The 13,370-nt window shown below is 54.3% G+C and overlaps 2 protein-coding genes across 5 annotated transcripts in view; one reads left to right on the top strand and one right to left on the bottom strand.

The window, feature by feature from the left end:
• Positions 1 to 418: 418 nt before the first annotated feature.
• On the bottom strand, positions 419 to 1,557 carry RPRM (reprimo, TP53 dependent G2 arrest mediator homolog). The gene has a single exon (XM_030278196.4). The coding sequence runs from the start codon at positions 1,357 to 1,359 to the stop codon at positions 622 to 624; it is 738 nt and encodes a 245-aa protein (XP_030134056.4). The 5' UTR covers positions 1,360 to 1,557; the 3' UTR covers positions 419 to 621.
• Positions 1,558 to 6,428: 4,871 nt separating this feature from the next.
• The window catches only part of GALNT13 (polypeptide N-acetylgalactosaminyltransferase 13), a 38,513-nt gene continuing 31,571 nt past the window's right edge, over positions 6,429 to 13,370 (top strand). Inside the window, exons 1-2 of one of the 4 annotated variants that reach the window (XM_072931783.1) lie at positions 6,429 to 7,970; positions 13,073 to 13,172. The gene's annotated coding sequence lies outside the window, so the exon portion shown is untranslated. Of the gene's footprint in view, positions 7,971 to 8,950; positions 9,132 to 13,072; positions 13,173 to 13,370 lie in introns of those variants that run through there. The other 3 variants (XM_041717417.2, XM_072931785.1, XM_072931784.1) reach the window with 3 other exon arrangements.

Consider the following 13,370-nt stretch of genomic DNA (forward strand, 5'->3'; position numbering starts at 1 on the left):
AAGATTTAGGCCGGTTGGACGGGAAATCCTGCGGGGACGGGCCGGGAGGGACAGGGAAAGGAAAGGAAGGGAAAGGGGAAAGGGAAAGGGGAAAAGGGGAAAGGGAAAGGGGAAAGGAAAGGGAAAGGGGAAAGGGAAAAGGGGAAAGGGAGAGGGAAAAGGGAGAGGGGAAAGGGAAAAGGGAGAGGGGAAAGGGAGAGGGGAAAGGAAAGGGGAAAGAGAAAAGGGAAAAGGGAACAGGGAAAGGGAAAAGGGAAAGGGGAAGGGAAAAGGGGAAAGGGAAGGGAAAAGAGGAAAGGGAAAGGAAAAGGGAAAGGGAAAAGGGAAAGGAAAAGGGAAAGGGAAAAGGGAAAGGAAAAGGGAAAGGGAAAAGGAAAGGGAAAGGGTGGAGGCGGACGGAATAAGGAGCCCAGACCTGTTGCCATCAGAGCACGCTTTACTCGGCAGCCGCGGCCGGCGGGACCGGACCGGGCCGGGCCGGGATGGGATGGGCGGCTCCGGCCACCCCGAACAAATCCCGAGCTCCGGCATCCCGGCATCCATTCTCCGGGCGGTTTGCAGGAGGAAAAGCTCCGAGCACACCCCGTTCGGTCAGTCCGGTCAGTCCGGTCAGTCCGGCGGTCAGTACGGCCCCACCACCACCGCCTCCACCTCCTTGGACGGGCGGCGCTCCTTGACCAGAAAGTTGATCATACCCTCGGACTTGATGAGGAGGTTGCAGCCGAGGAAGAAGATGCCGAACACCACGGTGAGAGCCAGCACGCACATCACGGCGATCTGCACCACCCGCATGATGTACACGCTGCGCTCGTCCGCGTCCCCGCCGCTGCCGTCGGTCACCACGGAGGCGGCGGTGCAGCAGCGCAGCGCCCGTTCCAGCTCCAGAGCCGCGGCCCCGGTCCCCGCCAGCAGCCCCGCGGCTCCCAGCGAGCCGTTCATCCCCGGTAGGGCTCCCACCGAGCCGTTCATCCCCGCTGGGAGCCCCACCGAGCCGTTCATCCCCGCTGGGAGTCCCACCGAGCCGTTCATCCCCGGTAGAGCTCCCACCGAGCTGTTCATCCCCGGTAGAGCTCCCACCGAGCCGTTCATCCCCGTTAGAGCTCCCACCGAGCCGTTCATCCCCGCTGGGGCTCCCACCGAGCCGTTCATCCCCGCTGGGGCTCCCACCGAGCCGTTCATCCCCGGTAGGGCTCCCACCGAGCCGTTCATCCCCTCTGGGAGTCCCACCGAGCCGTTCATCCCCGGTAAAGCTCCCACCGAGCCGTTCATCCCCGCTGGGAGTCCCACCGAGCCGTTCATCCCCGGTACAGCTCCCACCGAGCCGTTCATCCCCGCTGGGAGTCCCACCGAGCCGTTCATCCCCGCCGCCGCCGCCGCCGCATGCAGGCGGACCGAGCCGGGCCCGCCGGAGCCGTTCCGAGCCGTGCCGAGCCCAGCTGGGCCGGGCGGAGCCGTGGGGAGCACAACCGAGCTCAGCCGGGATGCTCCGAGCTGCGCGCCCGGCACCGCCCGGCCCGATCCGCTCCGCCCCGAGGGGCAGGCGGGGAGAGAGGGAGGGAGGGGAGGGATGGAGGGAGGGGAGAGAGGGAGGGAGGGTTTGGATGGGCAGGGAGGGGCAGGAGGGAGGGGAGAGGGGTTAGGATGGAGGGACGGAAGGGATGGAGGGAGGGAGGCTTTGGGTGGGCACGGAGGGAGGGAAGGGAAGGGAGAGGGGTCGGGATGGAGGGAGGGAAGGTTTGGATGGGCAGGGAGCGAAGGGAGGGGAGAGGGATTGGGGTAGAGCGAGGGAGGGAGGGGAAGAAGGGAGGGGAGAGGGGTTAGGATGCAGGGAGGGAGGGTTGGGAAGGGAAGGGAAGGGAAGGGAAGGGAAGGGAAGGGAAGGGAAGGGAAGGGAAGGGAAGGGAAGGGAAGGGAAGGGAAGGGAAGGGAAGGGAAGGGAAGGGAAGGGAAGGGAAGGGAAGGGAAGGGAAGGGAAGGGAAGGGAAGGGAAGGGAAGGGAAGGGAAGGGAAGGGAAGGGAAGGGAAGGGAAGGGAAGGGAAGGGAAGGGAAGGGAAGGGAAGGGAAGGGAGATGGAAGGGAAGGGAAGGGAAGGGAAGGGAAGGGAAGGGAAGGGAAGGGAAGGGAAGGGAAGGGAAGGGAAGGGAAGGGAAGGGAAGGGAAGGGAAGGGAAGGGAAGGGAAGGGAAGGGAAGGGAAGGGAAGGGAAGGGAAGGGAAGGGAAGGGAAGGGAAGGGAAGGGAAGGGAAGGGAAGGGAAGGGAAGGGAAGGGAAGGGAAGGGAAGGGAAGGGAAGGGAAGGGAAGGGAAGGGAAGGGAAGGGAAGGGAGAGGGAAGGGAAGGGAGAGGGAAGGGAAGGGAAGGGAAGGGAAGGGAAGGGAAGGGAAGGGAAGGGAAGGGAAGGGAAGGGAAGGGAAGGGAAGGGAAGGGAAGGGAAGGGAAGGGAAGGGAAGGGAAGGGAAGGGAAGGGAAGGGAAGGGAAGGGAGAGGGAAGGGAAGGGAAGGGAAGGGAAGGGAAGGGAGAGGGAAGGGAAGGGAAGGGAGAGGGAAGGGAAGGGAAGGGAAGGGAAGGGAAGGGAAGGGAAGGGAAGGGAAGGGAAGGGAAGGGAAGGGAAGGGAAGGGAAGGGAAGGGAAGGGAAGGGAAGGGAAGGGAGAGGGATGGAGGGAGGGAGGGTTTGGGTGGGCAGGGAGGGAAGGAAGGGGAGGGGGATTGGGATGGAGCGAGGGAGGGAGGGGGAGAAGGGAGGGGAGAGGGGTTAGGATGCAGGGAGGGAGGGTTTGGATGAACAGGGAGGGAAGGGAGGGGAGAGGGATTGGGGTGGAGGGAGGGAGGGTTTAGGTGGGCAGGGAGGAAAGGGAAGGGAGGAGAGAGGGATTAGGATAGAGGGAGGGAGGGTTTGGATGGGGAGGGAGGGAAGGGAAGGGAGGGGAGAGGGGTGGAGGGAGGGAAGGTTTGGATGGGGAGGGAGGGACAGAAAGGAGGGGAGAGGGATTGGGATGGGGATAGGAAGGGAGGGGAGAGGGGAGCAATGGAAAGAGGGTTTGAATGGGCAGGGAGGGAGGGAAGGGAGGGGAGATGGATTGGGATGGAGGGAGGGAAGGTTTGGATGGGCAGGGAGGGAAGGGAAGGGAGAGGGATTGGGGTGGAGATAGGGAAGATTTGGATGGGAAGGGAGGGGCAGAAGGGAGGGGAGAGGGATTGGAGGAAGGGGGAGAAGGGAGGAGGAGGAGGAGGGTTTGGGGTGGGAGTGGGAAAAGGGAGCGGAGAGAGCTTGGAGGGAGGGAGGGTTTGGATGGGAAAGGCCCAGGGAGGGGTTTTGGGGGCACAGAGGAGGGGTCGGCGTGGGAAAGGATCGGGAATGGCAGCGGCTTTGTGGGGGATCTTTGGGAATGGGATGGGCGGGCAGGAAAATGTGAGGGTGGCGGTTTTGGGAAGAGGGTCCGGCATGGAAAAGGGTCGGGAAGGGGCCGTGGGGAAGGGGTTGGGGGTGCAGAGGGGATCAGGAGAATGGGATTGGGGGCTGGCAGAGCTGGAATGGGGCCGGGGGGGATGTGAGGGGCGTTCAGGGAATGGGATTTGACGGGAGAAGTTTGGGGCAGGATGAGGAGGGGGATTTGGGGGAATGGACTATCAGGATTTGTGCCTGTGGGATTTGTGCTGGGTTTGGCAAGAGGATCTCAGGGATGGGTTTCCTGAGGGAGGGCTTTGGGAATTGGCTCTCAGGGAATGGCGTTTTGGAGCGTTTTTAGGGGAATTTGCAGAGATCAGATTTTGTGGGAGTGGGATTTCCCACGTGGCTTTTAGTGGGAGCGAGCTCCTGGCTGTGCACTCCCTGGGAAGTGGGGAGGGGTTTTTTTTTGGAAAACACATTTTGGAGGAGGTTTCTGTGCTGGGAGCTGCGGGAAGAGCCAGAGCAGCCCTTTGGGGCCCTGTGGGTGGGTTCGGGTGATGGAACCCCCGTTCCCAAAATTCCCCCAGCTCTGTTTTCATGGAAGATCCAGCTCCGAGTTTCCCACGGGTGGGATCATCCCAAACAGCCCCAGAAATCCATGTGGGGATGGGATCTACCTGAACAACCCCAGACATCCATGTGGGATCATCCCAAACTGCCCCGGGGATCCATGTGGAGATGGGATCATCCCAAACTGCCCCAGGGATCCCTGTGGGGATGGGATCATCCCAAATTGCCCCAGAAATCCCTGTGGGATCATCCCAAACTGCCCCAGAAATCCCTGTGGGATCATCCCAAACTGCCCCAGGGATCCTGTGGGGATGGGATCATCCCAAACTGCCCCAGGGATCCCTGTGGGGATGGGATCATCCCAAACTGCCCCAGAAATTCCTGTGGGATCACCTCAAACTGCCCCAGAAATCCCTGTGGGATCATCCCAAACTGCCCCAGAAATCCCTGTGGGATCATCCCAAACTGCCCCAGGGATCCCTGTGGGGATGGGATCACCCCAAACTGCCCCAGGGATCCTGTGGAATCCGTGTGGGGTCAGTGGGGCTGGGACAATCCCTTCCCACGGGGCTGTGCTGGCCCTGGGCCACCTGGGGATTTCCTGGGATGTTCCTCACGGGAATGACCCCCTGGAGAGGCCAAGGTGGCACTTGGGGTGGTGCTGGGGTGGCACTTGGGGTGGCACTGGGGGCTCAGTGCTGGGGGAGTTTTGGGGAACAATCCCATCCAAGTTATGGCAGGAACAATCCCATTCCCAAAGTTATGGCAGGAACAATCCCATCCCAAAGTTATGGCAGGAAAAATCTCATCCCAAAGTTATCCCATCCCAAAGTTATGGCAGGAACAATCCCATCCTGAAATTATGGCAGGAACAATCCCATCCCAGTTATGGCAGGAAAAATCCCATCCCAGAGTTATGGCAGGAACAATCCCATCCTCAATTAGGACAGGAAAAGTCCCATCCCTAAATTATGATGGGAACAATTGGAGGCAGGAAAGCTCCTGTTCCCTCCTCCCTGTCCCCATATCCCGATCCCATTCCCCGTTCCTGTCCCACATCCCGATCCCATTCCCCGTTCCTGTCCCACATCCCGGTCCCATTCCCCGTTCCTGTCCCCATATCCCGATCCCATTCCTGGTCCCATTCCCCATCCCGATCCCATTCCAGCCCCGTATCCCGGATTGCCGGGGGAGCAGTGACACCTAGTGACACTCGGGATGTCGGGACACCGGGATATTGGGATTTTGGGATATCGGGATCCAGGCACCGGGATTTTGGGATATTGGGATCCAGGCACTGGGATATTGGGATTTTGGGATTTTGGGATACAGGCACTGGGATATTGGGATATCGGGATCCAGGCACCGGGATATAGGGATATCGGGTGATTTATAAAGGGAAAGATGCATTTATTGCTGATTTTATAAAGGGGAAAGATCCTTTTATGGCTTATTTTATAAGGAAAACAAATCCTTTTATGACTTGAGGAGAAAAGTCCTTTTATTATTTTTTAAGGAAAAAATGCCTTTATTGCATATTTGATACATAAAAATGTTTTTATTGCTTATTTTATAAGGAAGAAAAGCTTTTTATTACTTAATATTTAAAGGAAAATTGTTTTTATTACTTATTTTATAAGGGGGAGATGTTTTAATTAATTAATTTTTCGAGGAGAAAAATGTTTTTATGGCTTCTTTTTTTTGGGATGAGGAGCAAAATCCAGAGTGGCAGGAGGTTTCTTGGGTCAAAGTGTTTTTGTTTGTGGTGTTTGTTAAAAAATAAAATTCTTAATTAGAATACAATTAATACTTTATAATTATAAAGTAATAATAATAATACTTATTACGTAGCAATAAATGTTATTATTTAATAACCAACAACCAAACGTGGGGAGCCCGGAGGTTCTGAGATAGGAGAGATGGGAGAGGAGGGAAAGGATCCCTGAATCCAAGGAAAACCTCGTTGGGAGAGCCCCGGGAATGTTCCTCTGGAGAAGGGAAGGATCCAGGCAGAGCTCAGAGCCCCGGGAATGTTCCCCTGGAGAAGGGAAGGATCCAGGCAGAGCTCAGAGCCCCGGGAATGTTCCCCTGGAGAAGGGAAGGATCCAGGGAATTCTCAGAGCCCCGGGAATGTTCCCATGGAATATTCCCCTTCTCCCCTGGGCATCCCTCTGCCCTCCTCCTCACCGCTTCCCACATTGTCCCAAATTCCCTCTCCATCCCAACCTTCCCTTGGCCCAGATCCTCTCTCCATCCCGGTCCTTCCCTTCTCCATCCATCCCCATCCCTCCCATCCCTCCCCATCCCTCTTTATCCCTCCCATCCCTCCCATCCCTCCCCATCCCTCCCCATCCCTCCCCATCCCTCCCATCCCTCCCATCCCTCCCATCCCTCCCATCCCTCCCATCCCTCCCCATCCCTCCCCATCCCTCCCATCCCTCCCATCCCTCCCATCCCTCCCATCCCTCCCATCCCGCTCCTCCTCTCCCGTCTCTCCCGCCGCAGCATCGCGGCAGCCGCGGCCATTGCGGCCGAGGCGGGGCCGCTCCCGGGGCCGCTCCCGCTCTGCCCCGGCCATGGGGAGGAGGAGGAGGGCGGCGGCTCCGCGCTGAGACCCCCGGATGCTGCTGATTCCTCCTGGACACAGCTGAGCCCCCCTTGGACACGGCTGAGCCCCCTGGATGCTGCTGAGCCCCACTGGATGCTGCTGAGCCCCCCTGGATGCTGCTGGAAACCCTTGGATGCAGCTGGGAGCCTTTGGATGCTGCTGAGCCCCCTTGGATGCTGCTGATTCCTCCTGGATGCAGCTGAGCCCCTCTGGATGCAGCTGAGCCCCTCTGGATTCTGCTGAGACCCCCTTGGACACTGCTGAGCCCCCCAAGCATTGCTGATTCCTTCTGGATGCAGCTGAGCCCCCCTGGACGCTGCTGGGAATCCCTGGATGCTGCTGAGCCCCCCAAACATTGCTGAGCCCCCCTGGATGCTTCTGAGCCCCCCTGGATGCTGCTGAGCCCCTTTGGATGCATCTGAGCCCCCCAGGACTGGCGGGGCTGAACCCCCGGGTGGTGCTGAGCCTTCCAGGACCCTGCTGACCCCCGGGCACTGCTGAGCCCCCTTGGACACTTCTGAGCCCCCCTGGATGCAGCTGATTCCCCCTGGATGCTGCTGAGAGCCTTTGGATGCAGCTGAGCCCGCCTGGATGCTGCTGGGAATCCCTGGATGCTGCTGAGCCCCCCCCGTGCGGTTCTGAGCTCGGGGCTCCGCCGCCGGTGAGGCCGGAGGGATCCGTACCAGGCTGCCCCCGCTCCTTCAGCCCCGGCTCCGTTATCCCGGGGAATCTCTCTTTCCCAGCTCCGTTATTCCGAAGGATCCCTTGCTCCGTTATCCCGGTGGATCTCCTGGCTCCGTTATCCCGAGGAATCTCTCTCTCCCGGCTCCGTTATCCCGGGGATCCCTCACTCCGTTATCCCGGGGGATCTCTCTCTCCCGGCTCCGTTATCCCGGGGGATCCCTCACTCCATTATCCCGGGAGATCTCCCTCTCCCGGTTCCGTTATCCCGGGGATCCCTCACTCCGTTATCCCGGGGATCCCTCTCCCGGCCCCGCTCCCAGCCCATCCCGGCTCCGTTATCCCGGGGATCCCTCACTCCGTTATTCCGGGGATCTCTCTTTCCCGGCCCCGTTATCCCGGGGATCCCTCCCGGCCCATCCCGGCCCCGTTATCCCGGGATCCCTCCCAGCCCATCCCGGCCCCGTTAACCCGGGATCCCTCCCAGCCCATCCCGGCCCCGTTATCCCGGGGATCCCTCCCAGCCCATCCCGGCCCCGTTATCCCGGGATCCCTCCCGGCCCATCCCGGCTTTCCGGAGCTTTGCCTAATCCGGGCTCAGCCGTGCGGGCGATGCGTGACCGGCCCTGACCCGCCCGGCCGGATCCGCTCGGGAGCTGCCCCGGGAAACTCCGCCGGGAGGATCCAAAATTCCCTGGAAAACCGCGCCGAGGCTGCCGGTGGTACGGAGCGTTATCCTTCATCCCTGGCTTTTCCTGGATTCCCTGGAATTCTGCTTTGGGCTGTCAGGTTTCCCTGGAATTCTGCTTTGGGCTGTTAGGATTCCCTGGAATTCTGCTTTGGGCTTTGGGCTGTCAGGATTCCCTGGAATTCTGCTTTGGGCTGCCAGGATTCCCTGGAATTCTGCTTTGGGCTGCCAGGATTCCCTGGAATTCTGCTTTGGGCTGCCAGGTTTCCCTGGAATTCTGCTTTGGGCTTTGGGCTGTCAGGTTTCCCTGGAATTCTGCTTTGGACTGCCAGGATTCCCTGGAATTATGTTTAGGACCATCAGGATTCCCTGAAATCGGGTTTGGGACCATCAGAATTCCCTGGAATTGTGTTTGGGACTGTCAGGATTCCCTGGAATGATGTTTAGGACTGTCAGGATTCCCTGGAATGATGTTTAGGACTGCCAGGATTCCCTGGAATGATGTTTAGGACCGTCAGGATTCCCTGGAATGATGTTTAGGACTGTCAGAATTCCCTGGAATTGGGTTTAGGACTGTCAGGATTCCCTGGAATTGTGTTTAGGACTGCCAGGATTCCCTGGAATTTGGTTTAGGACTGTCAGGATTCCCTGGAATTGTATTTAGGACCGCCAGGATTCCCTGGAATGATCTTTAGGACCGTCAGGATTCCCTGAAATCGGGTTTAGGACCATCAGGATTCCCTGGAATTGTGTTTAGGACTGTCAGGATTCCCTGGAATGATGTTTGGGACTGCCAGGATTCCCTGGAATGGTGTTTAGGACTGTCAGAATTCCCTGGAATTGTGTTTAGGACCACCAGGATTCCCTGGAATCACCTCAGCCTCGCTGCTTCCCATTTTTTCCCGGTGGTTTTCCCCAGTGATGCACCGGGATAATTCCACTTAAATTCCATTTAAATTCCACTTAAATTCCTCCCACGTGGGAATAAGGATAGAAACATCCCACGCTGCTGGGAATGGGATTTGGCTGGGCTGGTAAAAGCTGGGATTTTCCCAGAAAATCCTAAAGTTGGGATGCCAGCTGCTTTCCCAGGAATCGGGGAAAAGCCCCTTCCAAACTGGCAGAAAATCGAGTTTATTTTCCATTTTTTCATCAGAAACGGGATCAGTTTGAATGGATAAAGAGAAAATAACCGGTAAAAGCTGTTTTTTCTGGGAAAAAAGGGCTGGAATTTCCTTGGGCGCTGGGAAAAGGGGGAGGAAAGATTAACGGGAGATTAAGGCACGCTGGGAATGACGGAGGCAAAGATTATTTTAACTCTTGGTGGCTTTGAAGGGGAGATGAGGCCTTAAAACTTGAGTTTTTAAGGGGTTTTAGGAGGTTTGAGGTTATATTTAGGGGGTTTTATGTGTTTTTTGGTATTTTTAAAATTTTCCTCTTGTGCTGTTTTGTGTTGTCGATGAAACCACACGTTAGGAAAATACCGATATAAAAAGCTGCTTTTCGTGTGCAAAAATCTCATTTTCTTGAGTAAAATCCTCCTTTTTTTTTTTTTTTTGGTGGGTAAAAATCTGTTTTTCTTGCATAAAAACATCTTTTTTTTTTTTTTAGCAAAACCCTGCTTTTTTGTGCTAAAAAAAAAGTGTTTTTCTTGTCTAAAAATCCGCTTTTCTTGTGCGAAAAAAAGTGATTTTCTTGTTTAAAATTCTGGGGTTTTTTTGGCTCAATGTCTGCTTTTCTGGTGTAAAAAGTTGGTTTTTTTTAAGGAAAAATCTGCTTTTTTCTTTTTTTTCCCCTCAATTCATGCCGGGAGGGGAGGAGGGGCATGATCCCACACAGTTCTGGGATTTTCTGGCTGCTCCCACCTTCTTCCCACCTGCTCCAAAAACAGCTCCTGGTTTTTGGGAATGCTTTAAATGTGGGAATGTGTGGGATGGGATGGAATTCCTTCCTCCTCTGTTTTATGGAATTTGGGGTTTGCAGGAATCAAACCCCGCTGGTGGCTCATGGAGGAAAAGTGGAATTGCCTGGAAAGAAGGAATTTGGAATATCTCCTTTATTTATTTATTAATTTAATGCTAGAAAATTCCACAGGGTTTTGCCCCTCCAGTGAATCCAAGGAAAAAATTTACCTGGGAATATGGGAGAATTGAGCTCCACGTGCCTGAACATTTATGGGCACAGGAAAAATTGGGGTTTTTTCTGCTGTATTTTGAAATCCCACAGAGTGAGAACTGATTTCCCTGTGCCACCCCTCGGGTCAGGCCGAGCTTTGCCAGGCCCAGCTCATGGAATCCCTCCTTTGGAATTTAGGGTTAAATCCTTTAAATCCTTAAAATCCTTAGGATTTTAGGTTAAAAACTCGGGAATGTGACATTCCCTGATTTCCCTGTGCCACCCCTCGGGTCAGGCCGAGTTTTGCCAGGCCCAGCTCATGGAATTCCTCCTTCAGGATTTAGGGTAAATCCTTAAAATCCTTAAAATCCTTAAAATCCTTAGGATTTTAGGTTAAAAGCTTGGGAATGTGACATTCCCTGATTTCCCTGTCCCAAACCTCGGGTCAGGCCGAGCTTTGCCAGGCCCAGCTCATGGAATCCCTCCTTCAGAATTTAGGGTTAAATCCTTAAAATCCTTAAAATCCTTAAAATCCTTAAAATCCTTAGGATTTTAGGTTAAAAGCTCGGGAATGTGACATTCCCTGATTTCCCTGTGCCACCCCTCGGGTCAGGCCGAGCTTTGCCAGGCCCAGCTCATGGAATCCCTCCTTTGGGATTTAGGGTTAAATCCTTAAAATCCTTAGGATTTTAGGTTAAAAGCACTTTTGATGGGTCAAATATTTATCTCTGCTTTATTTCACTCCATGCAAATGGGAATATTTAGGTTGGGACAATGCTTCCCTGGTAATAATTTTAAATTTTGTACCTTTATCCAAGCACCTGGATGTGGGCGGTCAGGTTTGGTTTTCCTGGGAGCGCAGGTGACTCCAAGAAAAGTTGGAGTTTTGGAGCTTGGTGAGGTCACACTGAGGTCACAGGGCTCTGATGTTAATTGGGAAGATTTAATTACGTGCCTGGGAAGCAGCTGGGCTCTGGAGTTCCAACTCTGTGAGAAACTGGATGACTCCTCTGATTTTCTTTGGGATTTATTTTGGGAATTTCCACGCCCAGGTTATTCCTGTCCTGCCGAGGATTAGGACACTTCATCCGTGATGAGCCACAGGATTAAGGAGCAGCTCAGGGCTCTGCTGAGCCGGATTTGGAGCGAGTGCCAGTTTGGGAATGAGGGGCTGTGACCTCCTGGAGTGAGGCCAGAGGGGCTGAGGGAGCTGGGAATGTTCTCCTGGAGAGCCCCGAGCCTTGGGAATGTTCCCCTGGAGAGCTCAGAGCCCTTGGGAATGTTCCCCTGGAGAGCCCCGAGCCCTGGGAATGTTCCCCTGGAGAGCCCGGAGCCTTGGGAATGTTCCCCTGGAGAAGGGAAGGATCCAGGCAGAGCTCAGAGCCCTGGGAATGTTCCCCTGGAGAAGGGAAGGATCCAGGCAGAGCTCAGAGCCCCGGGAATGTTCCCCTGGAGAAGGGAAGGATCCAGGCAGGGATGGGTGGGATATTGGGAATTGGGAATTCCTGGCTGGGCTGGAATTCCCAGAGCAGCTGTGGCTGTCCTGGATCCCTGGCAGTGCCCAAGGCCAGGCTGGCACCCTGGGATAAGGATGGAATGGATGTGATTTAAGATCCATTCCCATCCAAACCAGTCTGGAATTCTGTGATTTCCTAAAATTCCGCTGAGTTTCTTCTGCACACACTTTAATTTCCTTCCCCCCCCACTCTGTGCTGCTGCAATTTCCATGTTTTCAGTCAGAAATTACCCCAAGTTTCACTAAAGAATTAAATTCCCAGCACTGGTGGGAAAATACAGCTCAAGAATTGGGATTTTTGCTGTATCTTTGTTTATTTTACCTTGCAGGGATGTTGGGAAAGGGAATGAAGAGTTTTTCAGGGAGCAGGGATGGATTCTGTGTCTCTGAGCCTCAAAAAATTCAATATTGGTCATTCTGGGCATGGCCTGGCAGTGGGGGTAACCAGGGGCTGGGGGGGTTACAGGAGAAAATCCTGAAGAATTGGTTTATATCCACAGAAAACTGAGATTTTTAATCCAGGGAAAAGGCAAATCGAGGATTGGAATGTGGAATTGTCTTGGATTTGCAGCCTCATAATCCCCACCCCGGCATTGTGTGGGGTCAGTTCCAGGAAATGCTGGCAGGTTCCTCAGTTTCCCCCTGTTTCCTATCCCAAATCCTGCTTTTCCCGTTCCCAGCCCTGCAGGGTTTGGGGCAGGAATTTCCCTCTGCCTTGCTGCAGAATAATGAGGTAAAATTGGATTTATTCCAGGAAGTGGCAGCTCAGAACCTCAGGATTTTTCCCTTCCTCCTCTTCCTTCCTTCCTCTTTTTAGGCTGAATTTCAGTTAAAATAAATCTTTTTTTCGGGAACATTGTTCCTTTTGGAGGTTTGGAGGGGAGGATTTTATGGAATCACAGAATCTTGGGATATTTTGGGGTAAAAGTGACCTTAAAACTCATCCAATTCCATGGGCAGGGAATCTTTCCCTGTCCCAAATTGCTCCAGGCTCTTCCAGTCTTGGACAATTCCCAGGATGGAGCATCCACAATTTTGCTGGGAAATTTAATTTTTCCTTCCTCATTTTTTTCCTATAATGAAACTGTTCCCTGTGACCGCTGTGGAAATGGATTGTGTTACCCTGGAACAGCAATTCCTGGAATTTTAAATCAGTGTCCTGGGAATCCCTCAGCAGGAAGAGCCATTGGTTGATATTTAGGACAGATGGAAATTGTTATTAATGAGGAGTCGGTGCAGAAATGCTGCAAGAATAATTAAATAAATCATTTATTCCATTTATTTAAATCATTCCAGCTCTTCCATGCCTTTGGCTCAGATGACCATGAATTAAAATAGGAGGGAAAATGGAAAGATCCCATTTGGGAATGAAGAGATGAGGTGGGGAGGATAAGGAAGTTAAAATGTGGATAAAACTGAGGAGGGATTTTTATTTATAAGAAATTTGTTTATGTATTAGGAAACATGGAAAAGTGATGGGATTTTCTTCTCTTTTTCTTTTCCAGGCACTTGGAGAATCATCCAGTGGCTCAGTGCTGAGGGAATTCTGTGGGAGCATGGCTGGAGCAGGACACGGGGTCAGGGCACGGAATGCAGGCAGTGATGGTGAGCAGGGTCATTAATTACACAGCACTAATTACTGACTGAGAGTCAGGGGAGAGCCTGGGATTGTGGGATGGTTTGGGTGGAAGGGACTTTAAATCCCATCCCATTCACCCAGGGATGCCTCCCACTGTCCCAGGCTGCTCCAGCCTGGCCTGGGACACCTCCAGGGATTCAGGGCAGCCACAGCTGCTCTGGGAA

The sequence above is a fragment of the Taeniopygia guttata genome, chromosome 7 (genome assembly GCF_048771995.1).
Source record: "Taeniopygia guttata chromosome 7, bTaeGut7.mat, whole genome shotgun sequence".
Taxonomy (NCBI): domain Eukaryota; kingdom Metazoa; phylum Chordata; class Aves; order Passeriformes; family Estrildidae; genus Taeniopygia; species Taeniopygia guttata.